This window comes from Hypomesus nipponensis, chromosome 4 (assembly GCF_054491055.1).
Source record: "Hypomesus nipponensis isolate SF chromosome 4, ASM5449105v1, whole genome shotgun sequence".
Classification (NCBI taxonomy): domain Eukaryota; kingdom Metazoa; phylum Chordata; class Actinopteri; order Osmeriformes; family Osmeridae; genus Hypomesus; species Hypomesus nipponensis.
The window spans coordinates 4,652,011-4,666,658 of record NC_140364.1 but is presented as its reverse complement, the minus strand read 5'-3'; the positions used below and the strand labels follow the sequence as shown (position 1 = coordinate 4,666,658).

The 14,648-nt window shown below is 39.6% G+C and overlaps 3 protein-coding genes across 3 annotated transcripts; all 3 read left to right on the top strand.

The window, feature by feature from the left end:
* The first annotated feature begins 917 nt into the window (after positions 1-917).
* nutf2l (nuclear transport factor 2, like) lies at positions 918-2,481 on the top strand. Its single transcript, XM_084695500.1, has 5 exons — positions 918-1,016; positions 1,456-1,576; positions 1,716-1,787; positions 1,872-1,970; positions 2,144-2,481. The coding sequence occupies exons 2-5, from the start codon at positions 1,478-1,480 to the stop codon at positions 2,258-2,260; spliced, it is 387 nt and encodes a 128-aa protein (XP_084551626.1). The 5' UTR covers positions 918-1,016; positions 1,456-1,477; the 3' UTR covers positions 2,261-2,481.
* A 679-nt stretch (positions 2,482-3,160) lies between these two features.
* Positions 3,161-7,520, top strand: rrm2b (ribonucleotide reductase M2 b). The gene is made up of 9 exons (XM_084695439.1): positions 3,161-3,264; positions 3,698-3,853; positions 3,955-4,071; positions 4,312-4,445; positions 4,532-4,623; positions 4,825-4,958; positions 5,312-5,416; positions 6,289-6,402; positions 6,559-7,520. The coding sequence occupies exons 1-9, from the start codon at positions 3,247-3,249 to the stop codon at positions 6,709-6,711; spliced, it is 1,023 nt and encodes a 340-aa protein (XP_084551565.1). The 5' UTR covers positions 3,161-3,246; the 3' UTR covers positions 6,712-7,520.
* Positions 7,521-7,739: 219 nt separating this feature from the next.
* Positions 7,740-14,491, top strand: mtdha (metadherin a). Its single transcript, XM_084695956.1, has 12 exons — positions 7,740-8,172; positions 8,717-8,824; positions 8,924-9,023; positions 9,683-9,844; positions 10,090-10,140; positions 10,353-10,514; positions 10,904-10,984; positions 11,101-11,175; positions 11,497-11,630; positions 11,840-11,944; positions 12,076-12,196; positions 12,738-14,491. The coding sequence occupies exons 1-12, from the start codon at positions 7,831-7,833 to the stop codon at positions 12,803-12,805; spliced, it is 1,509 nt and encodes a 502-aa protein (XP_084552082.1). The 5' UTR covers positions 7,740-7,830; the 3' UTR covers positions 12,806-14,491.
* The last annotated feature ends 157 nt before the right edge of the window (positions 14,492-14,648 follow it).

Genomic DNA, 14,648 nt, shown 5'->3' with positions numbered 1-14,648 from the left:
AACTGGGAAAAAACTATTATTTTTAGCCAGGTTCAAGAACATAAAAATACATATTGGGGAATATTGTTTTGGATATTTACACTGTTGTTAATGAAATGACTTAAACAAGACGGGTATGACAACAGAAATGCAAATACCACCAAGATCCATATGGCCTTTGCTTCAAGCTGGGGACTAGTGGTGCTGTGAGGTAATCGCACAGGCGATCATGTTTGCTGGTCAAACTCAGAACTGAATAACGTTGTTTTTTTTCGGATGTGACATCACAAGTTGAGTCCATTTGAAGCACTGCAGTTTAAGCGGGAATCAGGGAAGGTTGTCCAAGACGGGCTTTGGTTGTCCTTCAATATAAGAGCATGTGCCAAAAATGTGAAAGGTTCTCACGATTAAGGTTGAGAGCTTAGGTAAAGCAAGAGTGGCTTCGGGACAAGTCTCTGAATGTACTTGATGCCTGAAGAAATTAGCTCAAGCTGATGCTCTCGATCGAAACTGATCAAAGTGTGATAGGTATAGACATATATCAGTTTTTCAACTTAATATTAATGGTATCAATAGGTAAACTCCTCCCACCTATGCAGATGATAAACAGTAGTTTACTTATCTGACTACTCGTACTTTAATTAAATAGGTAATAATAATAATACATTTTATTTGTATTTCTTTGTATCTCAAAGTGCTAACCTATATTAGTTAACCTATGTTGAGGCAGGATAGCTAGTCCTGCCAGACTCTAATTGTTCCTTAATATCATCATGTAGGTAGTGAGTTCATTATAGAATTATTAAATTAAAGTGTTTAATTTGTTATGTGACCTCTGTCTAATTCTCTACCGTTTTCAGAAATAAAGTGTGCTGGTAATAATCAAATAATTCACATAACAATCTGTGACCTTTATTCTGACATTGTTTTAAACTATCAACCGGAAATTAGTTTCTTATTGAGGTTGGCTCTACCCTGCTGGAAAGTCTAGGGCGTGCATCTACACAAGTTCATTAGATTAGTACCTAAATCTGAAGGTAAATTTAAGTCATTTTAATCGCACAGTAAATCATTGGGTAGTCACATTTGCAACGCAAAGATTGTATGTTGAGTAATATTGCATTGTGTGATGAAAAATGACACGTTTTCAGTTAATCATCACTGTGTTGGTAGCACTACCTACAGCGAGCTAACTTCATAGCAACACGTGCATTGTAGAAGGCTAATTCACAGAGCTGTCAGCACACTATCCCAAATGATGGTTACAATGTCATTTATAAATGCTTTTTCATAACTAAAAGTGTGTAAATGTAATCTCAAAGCTGTTATCCTTTCAATGTATATCTACATGGTTGATGAAAGCTCCACTCTTGCAAGCCTAGCTAATTGCTAGCTGCCTAGCAGCTAGGTGCTTCACTGTGTCATGTTGTTGGAACTGACATCCTGCCTGACATGGACACTCTCTAATGTCAATAGGTCCAAGTCTGCCTGTTAAAACATGTCCGAGAAACCAGTGTGGGAGTTGATTGGGTCTGGCTTTGTGCAACACTATTATAATCTGTTTGACAGCGACAGAACTAAGCTCTTAGACCTATATGTAAGTATCCGTGTCAGTTCTTATCTTCGTATTCTAATCTTGTAACCATCTCAGCGGCAGTAAATATGCCAAAACTGTTAAATTATAAGTGCCAATTCTATTCCAGGTGAATTAAACTGTCTTTGTGCTGTTACTACAGGCGGATTTCTCCTGTTTGACATGGGAAGGAGAAGGATTCCCGGGGAGGGAAGCCATCATGAAAAAACTAATTGCAAGTGACGCATTTTCAGTTTCACTATCGCTGTAAAAACCTCGCCTCTGGTTGTTTTTCTCATAGCCTCGCTTCTTTCTGCAGAGCTTGCCTTTTAAGTCTATCAAGCACAGTATCACTGCACAGGACCACCAGCCCACACCTGACAGTTGTGTTGTCAGCATGGTGATGGGGCAGCTGAAGGTAAGCTTTGAAGGAGTTTACATAAGTTTACCTTTACATAACAACCCTAACTTCCTGGACAATAGATTACATCTGAAGAAATCTTAGGCTGTTGGTTGTCATCCTTTTTTAGAAACCGTGTATTGGCAGTTGATTGTAATAGATTAATTATTGTTTTTATTTTTTCTCGATAGGCTGATGATGACCATGTTATGGGCTTTCATCAAGTGTTCCTGCTGAAGCAAGTTGGGAACAATTGGATATGTGTGAATGACATGTTCAGATTGGCACTTCATAACTTTGGAGCATAGGAGGGATAACATTCTTACCTGCATTGTCCCTTTTTCTGGCATTCCACATAAGTAAGCCTTTATAAATACATTGTTTAAAGGTGTGTATTTTAGTTTATGTAAGGACGTTTTGTATTACACCATTTGTAATAAACTCAGTGGCCATTTTTTGTGTCTTTGTCACAATGTATATCAATGAGTGTGAATGTGCAAGGCATTAGAATAAAAGTAATCCCACAGTATTTTTGTTCTTGCTTCATGTTTTGTTCTACAGTGTTTTGGACTACAGTGATATTGTATCAAACAAGCATGGACCTTTTCCAATGTGCAGATTGTGTTCATTAGTGGGAAAAGGGTGACAATAAAAAGATGGCATAAAAAGATAATGGTGAGACCAAAAACTATAGAAAAGGAAGAGCAATCTCCTCAGATCACTGTCTGACAAATACTTCTATTGTGTGTAGGCTAATGTAGATGATGGAGAAAAGGGGGAAACAGTTTGACACAGCACCTGTTGGATCTGCAGAGATGTTCTCCCACAAATAAGTTTTTTCAAATATATTTGAGACATTTGGAGAAACACTTCATGTGAAAAATACCCAACTGGAGATGCCAGAAGAAAAGCAATAGGACAAATTATTTTTTCATTTTCAGACATACAGGCCTTTAAGATTAAAAAGGCCAGGATAACCCACAACAAACTAGAAAATGTGTTTTGTTGTGATTTTTACTTTTAATCGATGGATGGCGATGAAAACCATTGTTTTTCATCTCAAACTCGAAGCTTTCATTCTGGCTCCCAATGCACAGTTTATAGTTGAAAATGAAAAATTGGCTCCTGGTTTAGTGCATCTACCTAAAGTGTTGGTGTGCATTAAGAACCAGAGGAGGCGCTGTAAACCAACAATGTGGTCAGCATTTATTTTGTATGGAGGTGCCATGGAGAAGGAGCAGTGGAGTTGTTCCGTTTAAAAATTGACTGTTTAAGTCAAGTAGATCAATGCACGATGTCCAAAGAGTGTCAGGTAATGGATTGTGTCAATGTATGAGCATTGTTCAGTTAATGACGTAAAGCGTTAAAGCTTGCTTTTTTGTAACGATCTATGGAGACACATTGGTTGAATAAAGCTAAATAGTCTATTGCGTAGTCTTATGCAACATAGTTTGCACAGTGGTTAATCTAATTCAACAATTTTTTATAATCGTGTTATTGAACTTTTGAAGAGAGACCTGGTTTATTTTAGAAACACCTCAATGTCGTCCATTTATTTTGGTGTTATGAAATGGTGCGCATGCGCAGTGATCTGCTATGATGTCGGATGGTAAACGTAATTTTATAATGTAAACCTGTTGAACTTGAGACACATTTACTCTATTACGAGACCACCCAGAGGTGACGTCTAATGACGTGATGATTCGAAGCATGTTGACATTTATTTTGATTTTCATCTGGTTAAGAATGGACACGGAGACCCTGACTACAACGATTCCGAGTCAGAAAATGAACCAATTCTCAGAGAAAACCCTAGACGTTTTGTCATCTTCCCCATCCAATATCCTGATATCTGGAAAATGTACAAACAGGCGCAGGCGTCCTTCTGGACAGTAGAGGAGGTAGGTCGACCAGATATCAGAAACCTGCACCTCTCCAACAACCACAAAGACACCATGCTTTGTGTTATTGTTTTTTTAAACTGTAGTCTACACTGTCACAGGTGGATCTCTCAAAAGACCTCGTGCACTGGGACAACTTGAAGTCTACTGAGAAACACTTCATCTCCCATGTCTTAGCCTTCTTTGCTGCCAGCGATGGCATCGTCAATGAGAACTTAGTAAGTAGGATTTGAACTGTCATGCAGAGTTGTGAAGACAATATCAATAACAGAAGAAAATAGGAAGTCCTCGGTGCTCTCCCCAGTTGCATGATATGGTAGAGTTTCTTGGTAATGATTTAGTTATGACCAGCAATATCTACAGTACCAGTCAAAAGTTTGGATTCATTTTCCCTTATGTGTCCAAACTTTTGACCGGTACTGTATGCTGATACAGATGTGTCTACATTGGACTCATAGGTCCAGAGGTTCTGCCAAGAGGTTCAGATTCCAGAGGCACGTTCCTTCTACGGCTTCCAGATCCTCATGGAAAACGTTCACTCCGAAATGTACAGTCTGCTCATCAACACCTACATCCGGGACTTGAAGGAAAGGTAGTTACTTTACCACACCAGAGCGGTCAACTCAAATGGAACAAAATGTGCATCAAAAGTAACATCTTCCTTTATCCTTTATCCAGGGATTACTTGTTTAATGCAATTCAGACAATGCCTTGTGTGAAGAAAAAAGCTGATTGGGCACTCCAGTGGATATCAGACAAATCCACTTTTGGTAAGTTTAGATGTTAGAGCTTAAACATAGGCCTATTGCGTGTAACATTTGTATTCAATCCATAGGATTTTGACTGAAATACGGTCCAACACAAATTTATATTGGTTTCATCAGCCTTTGCAATTTGGTCATTGTGTGTTTATTTGTTGGGATAATTATGAAATGTCTTTGGTTATTGGGACTACGTTGTTTTCTTATCAGGGGAGAGACTAGTTGCATTTGCTGCTGTGGAGGGTATCTTCTTCTCAGGTTCATTTGCTGCAATCTATTGGCTGAAGAAGCGAGGCTTGATGCCGGGTCTTACCTACTCCAATGAACTAATCAGCCGGGATGAGGTAATAGGATTAGTTACATTGTTTTACATTTGACTGAAGGAAAATATATCACAAGGGAAAACTCAGTCTGTGGGTAGGCTTGTCGACTAATTGTAGCCTACATAATACAGACCTCAATATTTCCTGTTGTGTTTAAATGTGTGTTGGTATATATAACTAAAATGATAGGAATCTCACTTGCTTTCTGCAATCAAGATAGGAATCAACGGTGTGCTTGCTTTATTTTGCTATTATGTTACCATTATATCAGAGGCATAAAATGGTCTTAAAATTACCATAATATCGTTTATCGCAATTAAGTATTGTGACAGGCCTAAGGCTGTATCTGTGATTCTGTATCTCTTTTATTTCAGGGCATGCACTGTAACTTTGCTTGCCTACTGTTCAGCTACATTGTGAAGAAGCCTTCAGAGAACAGGATAAAGGACATTATTAGGAAAGCCGTTAGCATTGAGCAGGTAAATGGAAAAATCAATCATAAGTATAAAAGCTGGATGCTTCCATAACACTTCCATAACTCATATTCCATAACCCCTCTCCTGACCCCTGTGAAAAGAAAGGAGGTTCTTTATTCTCCCACATGCGATGCTTCTCCTTCTATGCTCTCCATTAGTGGAAACTACACACCTCTCCCTCCCTATGGCCCTCTGTGGTCTCAAGATTCTCCTCTTCGAGCTTCACTTTGACCAACTTTGGTTTTTCTGCTCAGCCTCATAGCCACGGGAACATATTTTATCAGGGGGGTGCTGGCGGGGGCTTAATGTTGCGGGGCGGCAGGGAGGAACTGGGAGAATTTTTTTCAGCCTTTATTTGAGCGCAAAATAGTTGAGCTTCATGTAAAATAAACAGCTGTTTTTCAGCTGGTAAAACCTTGTCTAGTGAAGGTGATTTCTTTGTCTCTTGATTTTTCAGCCCTACCCTAGGCCTACGTTTCTTAGACTGGTTTTCCATCGTTATTCCATCGTTACTCCATTGTTATTCTTCTCCCGGTGCTCCTGATTGCCAGTCCGCTACTGCGGAGCTGTGCCACGGTGGTGGATTTTTAAGTCATATCATTTTAAATTCTCGTGCTGTCAGGGGGTGCTGCAGCACCCTCAGCACCCCTAGTTCCTGCGGCCATGCTCAGCCTAAAGGGGCACCAGAAGCAGCCTTTTAGCGGAGATGTTGGTTACTTTGCGAAGCGGCTAGTAAATACAGACTGTTCATTGACTCTGATCACCGAAGTACTGATCCTTGATCTTCTAATGCATTTCTAATGCATTTTTTTGTACACCACTTTGGATAAAGACTGTTAAATGAATAAAATATGATGTACCCTGTGCCATTGCAGGAATTTCTGACTGTGGCTTTACCAGTAAATCTCATCGGAATGAATTGCTCACTGATGAAGCAATATATTGAGTTTGTTGCTGACAGGCTGCTTGAGGATCTGGGACTAAACAAGGTATGTCAGATTGTGTCCCCTTCAAAGTACTGAGCAATTAGAACATAATTTGAGTACGTTATAGCAACATAGTTGTGTATTGAAAGTGTCAGTGTCAAAGAATTATACATTTCCATACCTCTATAAACAACCAGCATTTACTTTTTCCCCCCCAAGGTTTACAAAGTTGAAAACCCTTTTGACTTCATGGAGTCCATTTCCTTGGAGGGGAAGACTAACTTTTTTGAGAAAAGGGTGTCTGAGTATCAGAGATTTGGAGTGATGTCTAATGCCATGGACAGTGAATTCACTCTGGATGCTGACTTTTAAGCTGACTGGCACACACTGATTTATATAATTATTTTATCTACATTTATTTAACAAACAGTAAATTCAGTCCACACGTGACAAAGAATTCAGAGATTTGAATGACACTGTACTATGCACATATTTATGCATTTTGTTGAGTTACATTTTTATTAATATAGGGAAACCACAAAGACTGTGGCTCGAGATAGCCTACTACAAAGACGGCGTATTGTTTTGGGAAACCACAAAGACAGTGGCTTGAGATACGCCAAAGACTGCGGCTTGTGAGTTAGATTTTTAGTTATATCGGGAAACCACAAAACGGTGGCTCGGCTTACGTGTTCTGGATTCCCGCAAAGACTGCGGTCTGTGTTTTTGTTGAGTTACATATTTTTATTTATATTGGGAAAACCTGTGGTTGAGTTAAAGACTGCGGCTCGAGATATACCGCAAAGACTGCAGCTTGTGTGTTTTGGATTCCCGCAAAGACTGGCTTGTTTTTTGTTGAGTTACATTTTTCATAATTTTTATCACTTGTATTATTGTTTTCATTGATTTTACGTAAAGCACCTTGAGCTGCGATTCTTGTATGAAATGTGCTATATAAATAAAGTGTATATATATAATACAGCGCCGGTCCTAGCACATTCCCCCCCCAACCGCAACACAGATATGTGACTTGGCGCCCTCTGCTGGTGGTGCGGGACGGTTAATTAATGGAAGAACTTCGGAATTTGTCGCCCCCCTCTTGATGCCGCCCTAGGCGGCTGCCTGTCGCCTATGCCTAGGACCGGCCCTGTATAAATATAAAAATGTCTGCCATCTGAAAATGTAGTTGTGTGTTATTTATGGTTGAGATCTAATAATTCTGCTCAGCTGCACACCGTTCACATGCTGACTTCACATGATTGGCATTTAAATATACCATTAAACAATGTATAACACACACATGAAATATGCATATTAACGTAGATATGTTGTCATTGTTGTAAAGGTTTGACATTTTTCCCAGGCCGTGCATTTCAGGTCAAGCTCCACCCCTTGTTAGCATACGGTGGCTGGCAGTGCTAGGTGGCTAGCAGACAACTTCGTAGCTGTGCTTCAGTCAATCTTGAGCTACTGTTCTGGCAGCTTGAGAGAATGGCAACGGACTGGCAAGCCCTAGTTATGGAGCAAGCTGAATTGATCTCTAGTCGTCTCAGAGAGCTCTTATCCTCTGGACAGGGATATATTAGATCGCAGTTTGGAGTTGAACTAGGACTGAGGCCTGAGCTTTACCCGTCTTGGGCTGTTCTCTTAACGGCGGTCGTTGGTGTGCTGGTAGTGCTTGTGATGTCGTGGGCCGCTTTATGTGGCAGTGGGAAAAAGCGTATAACATCTGTCACACACGGCAGTGGTGGTGAACCAGTGAAGGCTCCAGTGATCAAAACTGTCAAATCCGAGGAACAAAAGAAAAAGATAAAAAAGAAATCTGTTGATAAGGTAAATAGCTAGTTCAAGACATTTACCTAGCTAGTTAGCTGCTTAGCATCGAGCTCTTAGCTAGCTGTTGACAACCTGGCTGAGAAAATGCCATGACGTCGTGGCATCCTCTAGACGAAAGCTAGCTAGCTTTGAGAAGCCAAATAACTTATAAGCAAAAATTAGCTAGCTGGCTAATTCTGCTCTGATCAATAATGTCTACTGGCAACTTGCTTTCCTTTGTAAAATATATTTAGCTGGTGTATATTTAAGAACTTTGTCTCCAGATCTGTTTCCTTGCTTATTTGATCAATAATGTAATCTTATTATTTGAACATTAGTTAGCTTCTATAATCTCTTTATTTGAACATAAGTTTATGTATATAACGCCAACTATTGCGGAAACGTAATATTGTTGCCAGCGACCTCAGTGAGTATAACGTTGTTGGCCTGTATTTCATTTAGTTAGTGAGCCAGTCAACCAGCATAATTTAGCTATTAGTTAACTGTAGCTACTGCTTGACATCTCTGATACTTATTCACATGTATATTTTCCCCTGAAAAGGCTCAATCCAATGGTCGAACTGTACCAGAGCCAAAAGCGGAGGTGAGAGCTAGTGAAGAAATCCCCAAATCATCTCCAATATTGGCACCAGAGGTTGAAACCGAGAAGGTATGTAGTAAGCACATCTGAAATTGCCCCCACAGATGTTTGGTGCACTGAAACAAAGTAATAAGAATGTAGGCAGTGCCATATATCACATTATTGTAGCCTGTACTTACACAGGTAAAGAAAAGCAAGAAGAAACCTAAACAGGAGGTAAAGCCAGCCAAGAATGTGTTAGTGTCGATTGGAAAGGAGTCAGATGATGGTATGTACCTATTTCCTTAAGTTTGTCTGAATATTCTGTATATTAATGAATCATGTATGCAAATATATCAGTTGTATCTATATTGTACTGGGAAATCTAAAAATACCAGTCAGAAAATACAAGATTAGACTGCATGGTTCTTATTTTAAGGCATGCACAAGTTGGCTGTAAAACCGCTTTACTTTCAGGGTTCAGCCTGCAGTATATTCTGCAGTAGTATAGTATATTCATTGATCTAAGGAACTTGCTTAAGGCAACAATGGCATTGTTGAGGGAATCAGGCGTCTTGTTATTCAACATGACCCATAACTCACTAGCCAGGCTATTGCTGAGTCAAATAGGTGAAAGGTTATTAGACACGTGGCCTTAATCCAAGGGGATAGGTCTAGTTTCCAAATAGGGCTTCGGGCACTATCTACCAATTGTTTATCCTAGTTTCAATTTTGCAATCTCTGTTTGTAAATGATTAGTTGAAACTAGATTTCATGGAACTATTGAAAAGCCTATGCAGTGTTCTGATGAAAGTATAGGCTATATAAAGAAAATACACAGGTGTCAAAGGCAAAAATATAAGAGGCCGTGGCAAATGAATCAAACAGTCACAGACTTGGCTTTTAAATCTACTCAAAGCTCTTCACAAGCACTCTGTCTTTCCTTAGGGGCATGGGAGACCAAGGTGAGTAACCGAGAGAAAAAACAACAGCGGCGGAAGGACAAGGGTCCAGATGACTCAGGAAGCCCAGGAGGTGTGGAGACTCCTAGCTATCATACAAACCCACCCACTGTCACCGTCCCCCTCCATACCAACAGAAAAAACAAAGGTAAGATATCAGTGAGGCTGGTTCCTAGAAGTGTTTTCTGGTTACTTGTTTCCAACCAGCACCCCTATAGCTCACTCTGTTGGTCGGTCCATAAAAATAACATGGAATTTGTGTTTGTTTTTATACCTTAATTATGTCTGTTTTAATCATATTGAACCTTGGAATAGATGGAATAGTGCATCTAAAAGTCTGATCTGAAATCCAAAGACACTCAGTCAATGAAACGCTGCCTTAATGTATTGCAGAACCCCAGCGGACGAGGACTGGTGGAAAAGCAGAGGTTTCCATTGCACCAGGTTATCTCTTCTTCTCATCCTTGTTATTGTTACATAGTGGAGGCTGGGGGAGAAAATAACTGTCATTTCAGAGGCCTTTTTTTTATTAATCTTATGTCATTTTGTAATTCAGCCAGCAAAATGGCCCAAATATTGTAAAAGTGTTTCTCTCAACACACAGCACAATGTCTCATTGAGGTAATAATTTAACAGCGCTCTTTTCACACACTCAGTGAACCTCCACTGGAGAGAGGAGCCCTCAGTGAATGGGGGAGGATGGGCAGATGTGTCCACAAAACTTCCCACCCAGATGGCCATCAAAGATTGGCCAGCTATAACCACTGGCCCCCGACACAGAAACCCTGAGTCCCAGACCTGGAAGCCAGATATGGAAGGTACTGGAAGCTGGTCTAAAGACAAATAGTTTCACATACATGCATTTGAAAAAACTATTTGGTGAGTCAATGAACATTGGTTGTATGATTGTGAAAATTTCAATAAATCCACTGTCCTGGCTAAGATGCACATGCACATACAATAGCAAAAATACTATACTATTGTCACACTACTGGGAACTAGAATGCTTTGGATTTGGAAGGGTCTAAGCATTCAGAGCAAATGCTCTGACAAATCAGTTCCGTACCAATATCAATACAAATACCCATTTGGTCAAGACTATGCCATAATTGGATTTCCTTACCAGTTGTCAAGCTATCTCCATGGTGAAAATCAGTTCAAGGTAGTTTGTACTGCATATTAACAATGCGTTACCTTTTTATATCAGGGACATGGAGTGGGGTCGACAGCAGGATCAAGCCTGAACTCAAACCTGTGACTTTCTCTGTGCCTGGAATGAACACAACAGGTAAATAAAAGTCAAGTTCAAAATCACAATATCCGTCTATTGAATGGCTTTATGTTTTGAAATAATCTTATGGTCTCTTTCTGTTCTTCATTCTTTTATTTTTGTATAAATTCTAGCCTCGGAGCCCAAGCCCCATTTTCCTGCTGATCGGCAACGGGATAATCAGCCCGCTTGTGAGGACGTTTGGTCCAGTAAGCACATCCTTACCTTACCTTTAACAACCAAAGGAAGTAGAGCTCAGTTTTGGAAATCCAAAGAGGGCACGGTAACAATTAGTGGATTTAAATCCAGCATACCATATAATCTAGCGCACGCACACAATTATGCCTACAACTGAAGGAAAAGAACCTGGAGCAACTTGTCCTTAATTTGTGGTCAAGTCTGAGCCCAGCTTCACTGAACAGTTTTCACTGAAACTTTTGGGGTATATTCGTTTTGGTAAAAGTTTGAAGTTGTCAACACCTGAAATGTTTGTTTTCATATTAATCTGTAACGACATGGTGTGTCACCAGATGGCATCGATGCAGCGGACCCCAGCTCTGACTGGAACGCCCCGACGGAGCTGTGGGGGAACTACGAGGAGCCTGTGGTGGTGGAGGCCCCGGCCCCGCCCCCACAGGAGCAGGCCGCACCCCAGGTGGGCCAGGTCGGACATGGCTGTCCACTCACAGCTACGCATAACAGCATCTGAATAAATGTTCATGAAATGAGTCATCTTCTAGTCTCTTGTTCAAAATCTAAAGGTTAAGTTACACAAAATCCAATCGTGTGTTGTTCTCTGGTGGCTTTGTCCATGTCAAATTCAGAAGCCTGGTGGAAGAGTTCCTAATTGGCTGATGTTTGTTGACAACCCAGGTGTCGGATGAGGAGATGGAGGATGCTGCCAGTGGGGGAGCTGCCAAATCCAAGAAGAAGAAGAAAAAGAAGAAGAAACTGGAGGATGAGGGCGTTCCAGCACAGGTAAGAACATTTGAACAAAAAAGGATTGAGAGCAAAAGATCCTATCTGTAGTTAGATGTGTACAAAAAAAAACTAAACAAAGACGTTAAAATCGGGAAAATTACAGATTGATTGTACTTCTGTTTGCGTAGGTGAACCCAGAGAGTTCTGTCCCACCAGTGACTAACATGTTACCTAAGACCCAAATAAGCAAAACGCTTCCTCAAGCGGTAACCTCTACCAAGCAGTTAGCCACCATGCCATGCTCTCAGAGTAAGACCGCTTTCTTGCCAATGCTGACCAATATGCACAGAAAAACCTGCAAGTTTTGAAGTAGGTTTCACAGTAGAATAGTGTATGAATTCCTTGTCTTCGAACAGGAAAAATACATGCACTTAGATTTAAACTAGCAATATACAATCATGCTTTATTAATGCTGTAGTCATATTTTTGAGATGGTTGGGCAGCATTTGTTTAGGCCATCATGTTTGTAGAAATGTTCTAGCTTGTGAACTACAAAAATTATTTGCCAGTTACCTAATGCAAGTTTGGAAACAATATCTTATCCATGGTCAAGCAACTTGTGCATGTGGTTGATTGAAATCAAATATTTGTTAATGGTAGAGAGGTAAGCTATTAGAACCACCGGTTAGGGTTAGTGCAGTTTGAAATGTGTAACACGGTTGGTAAATTGAGATTTTTTTGTCAATTCTATAATCAGTCCAGTTGTTATACCTGTAGTGAAGAGCTACAACTGATTTAAATACTAATGTTTTGATGGTGATAACATCATGTTTTACTGGTTTCTTCACAGTAAAGTCTGACCCGATCTTAGAGTCTCCAAAACTGACCCAGAAGAAGAAGGTTCGGAGAGAAACATGAAGTCAACCAGATTCCATATAATTCATATGCAAAAAGATTGTTCATTGTGTTAAATGCAATAATTATCGGGTACAGAATTTTATACATAAGTGTATTGTACTCTTCCCATATCCAAAAATGAAAGAGAGAACTAACAATGGGTTGGACTGGCTTGGCAACGAGTTCAGTGAACATATGAACTGGGTCTAACTGATGTGCACTATATGCTTAACTGCAATGAAGCGAGTGTTGTGGGAGAGATTGACTTGCAGTAGAGGGTACAAGTTGATATATTATTTTTCAAAAGCATCAAAAGTCACTTTTTGAAGTAATTTGTTTCTTATTAACCCAAATGTAGAAAATAGTTTTTCTAAGCAATTCAGTTTTGAGAGGAAGTTTACTTTTGTTGTTGTTCTGTAGTGGCACTTGGTATTGGCAGATTGTGTGCAAATGTGTCACAGTTACTGATTATATAAGTGGTTTAAGTTTGCCTGTTGATGGGGATCTCCATTCAGTTTGAACTCCATTTCCCTCCAGTGACAAATCTCAGGATTTTGGGATGGGTAAACTGATCCTAGATTAACAATAGAAGACTTCCGCTTACTGAGATGTGTCAACCACATAGAGGCACTGTAACTGTTTAGACACTCAAAGGACACCACTATGGAAATATGCGGTTGTTGGATTTCTTGCGCTGCAATGACGCTATGTATTTTCTCAGTGCATTTTATCATTTTAATGGTATTTCCGTCACTGATTTATTGTGCATTGACCGTCTTAAGTACAGATATTCTGGTCTTTTTGCACTCTGCTGATGAAATTATTTCTTAAAGCTTGTCTTTTCTTCCAACCTCTGTGATAGAAAAGCCATGCCATATGTACAGATTCAAAGGGCTTTTTCTAATGTTGAGTTGTGATTGCACTGTGCAAAGGCTGTATTGAGTTCCTTGATGTTTTCATTCATTTAAGACCTTATTGCGGAATGTCAACATGTAATTCCTGGTTAGTCACTTTTGTGATGGACGTCAATGTGATTTAACGGGGCAGGTACCGAGTTGAAGGAGTCTAGAGCAGCTTTCATTTCATGTCAAAGTCATTTTAACGGTATATCAGGAATTTAATTCTATTGCCTTAACCTGTAGTGTGCAGTAAGTGCGTTGACATTTTTTATAGTTACCATCCAATTGCAAGTTTCATTCATGTCAGAAATACATTTTACTTGTGCATGACTTTGATAACCAAACTCATATACATTGTTTTAAAAAAAAAGTGCAGATAATTTAGGTAGTGCCACTGTAGTGCCACTCAGTGTGTATAAATAGCCTTTACTGAGGGGTGGCAAAGTGAGCGTGAGCATTTTGACTTGTACATAATGCTTCTGTTGAAATCGAAAGGACTGTGTATGGAGTAGGCCTCGAGTGTGTAAAAAGACTAGTGCGTCAAGATGTTGATCGGAGGCACTGTATTTTTTTGCCCATCTTTGTAGACTAGATGAGTCGTCATGGAAATGTTCTGGTGTAGCTGCATACATAACTGTCTTTGTAATGAATGATTATTGAGATGATCCAGTCAATGTATTTATACCTGTCCGTAGAATATGATTTTCAAAAAGATTTTCTGTTTATTGATAAATTGCAATGATATTTCTATGTTTGTTGAAATTTGATGAAAAAAATACAGAAAATAAAAAGATGCATCATATGATAATGTTGTTCCACTGGTTTGACTGTGAAATTATGCAATATTATATAATATAATAAACAATATTATAGTTGATAATGCTACTGTTGAGATGAGATCCATAGTTAAGATTATGCCATTGTTGCAGTCTTGCTAACCTTATTCCTTGGTACTAATCACTGTA

What these genes read in the sequence shown, in the direction of transcription:
- rrm2b (XM_084695439.1), top strand. An exon ending in CCTTCTGGACAGTAGAGGAG is followed by an intron (nt 3,854 to 3,954) that starts GTAGGTCGACCA and finishes ACACTGTCACAG; the next exon opens with GTGGATCTCTCAAAAGACCT. An exon ending in ATCCGGGACTTGAAGGAAAG is followed by an intron (nt 4,446 to 4,531) that starts GTAGTTACTTTA and finishes TCCTTTATCCAG; the next exon opens with GGATTACTTGTTTAATGCAA.
- nutf2l (XM_084695500.1), top strand. Translation starts at nt 1,478, where the DNA reads ATGTCCGAGAAACCAGTGTGGGAGTTGATTGGGTCTGGCTTTGTGCAA. An exon ending in CCATCATGAAAAAACTAATT is followed by an intron (nt 1,788 to 1,871) that starts GCAAGTGACGCA and finishes TTCTTTCTGCAG; the next exon opens with AGCTTGCCTTTTAAGTCTAT. An exon ending in TGGTGATGGGGCAGCTGAAG is followed by an intron (nt 1,971 to 2,143) that starts GTAAGCTTTGAA and finishes TTTTCTCGATAG; the next exon opens with GCTGATGATGACCATGTTAT.
- mtdha (XM_084695956.1), top strand. Translation starts at nt 7,831, where the DNA reads ATGGCAACGGACTGGCAAGCCCTAGTTATGGAGCAAGCTGAATTGATC. An exon ending in GCCTGGAATGAACACAACAG is followed by an intron (nt 10,985 to 11,100) that starts GTAAATAAAAGT and finishes TATAAATTCTAG; the next exon opens with CCTCGGAGCCCAAGCCCCAT. An exon ending in CACCATGCCATGCTCTCAGA is followed by an intron (nt 12,197 to 12,737) that starts GTAAGACCGCTT and finishes GTTTCTTCACAG; the next exon opens with TAAAGTCTGACCCGATCTTA.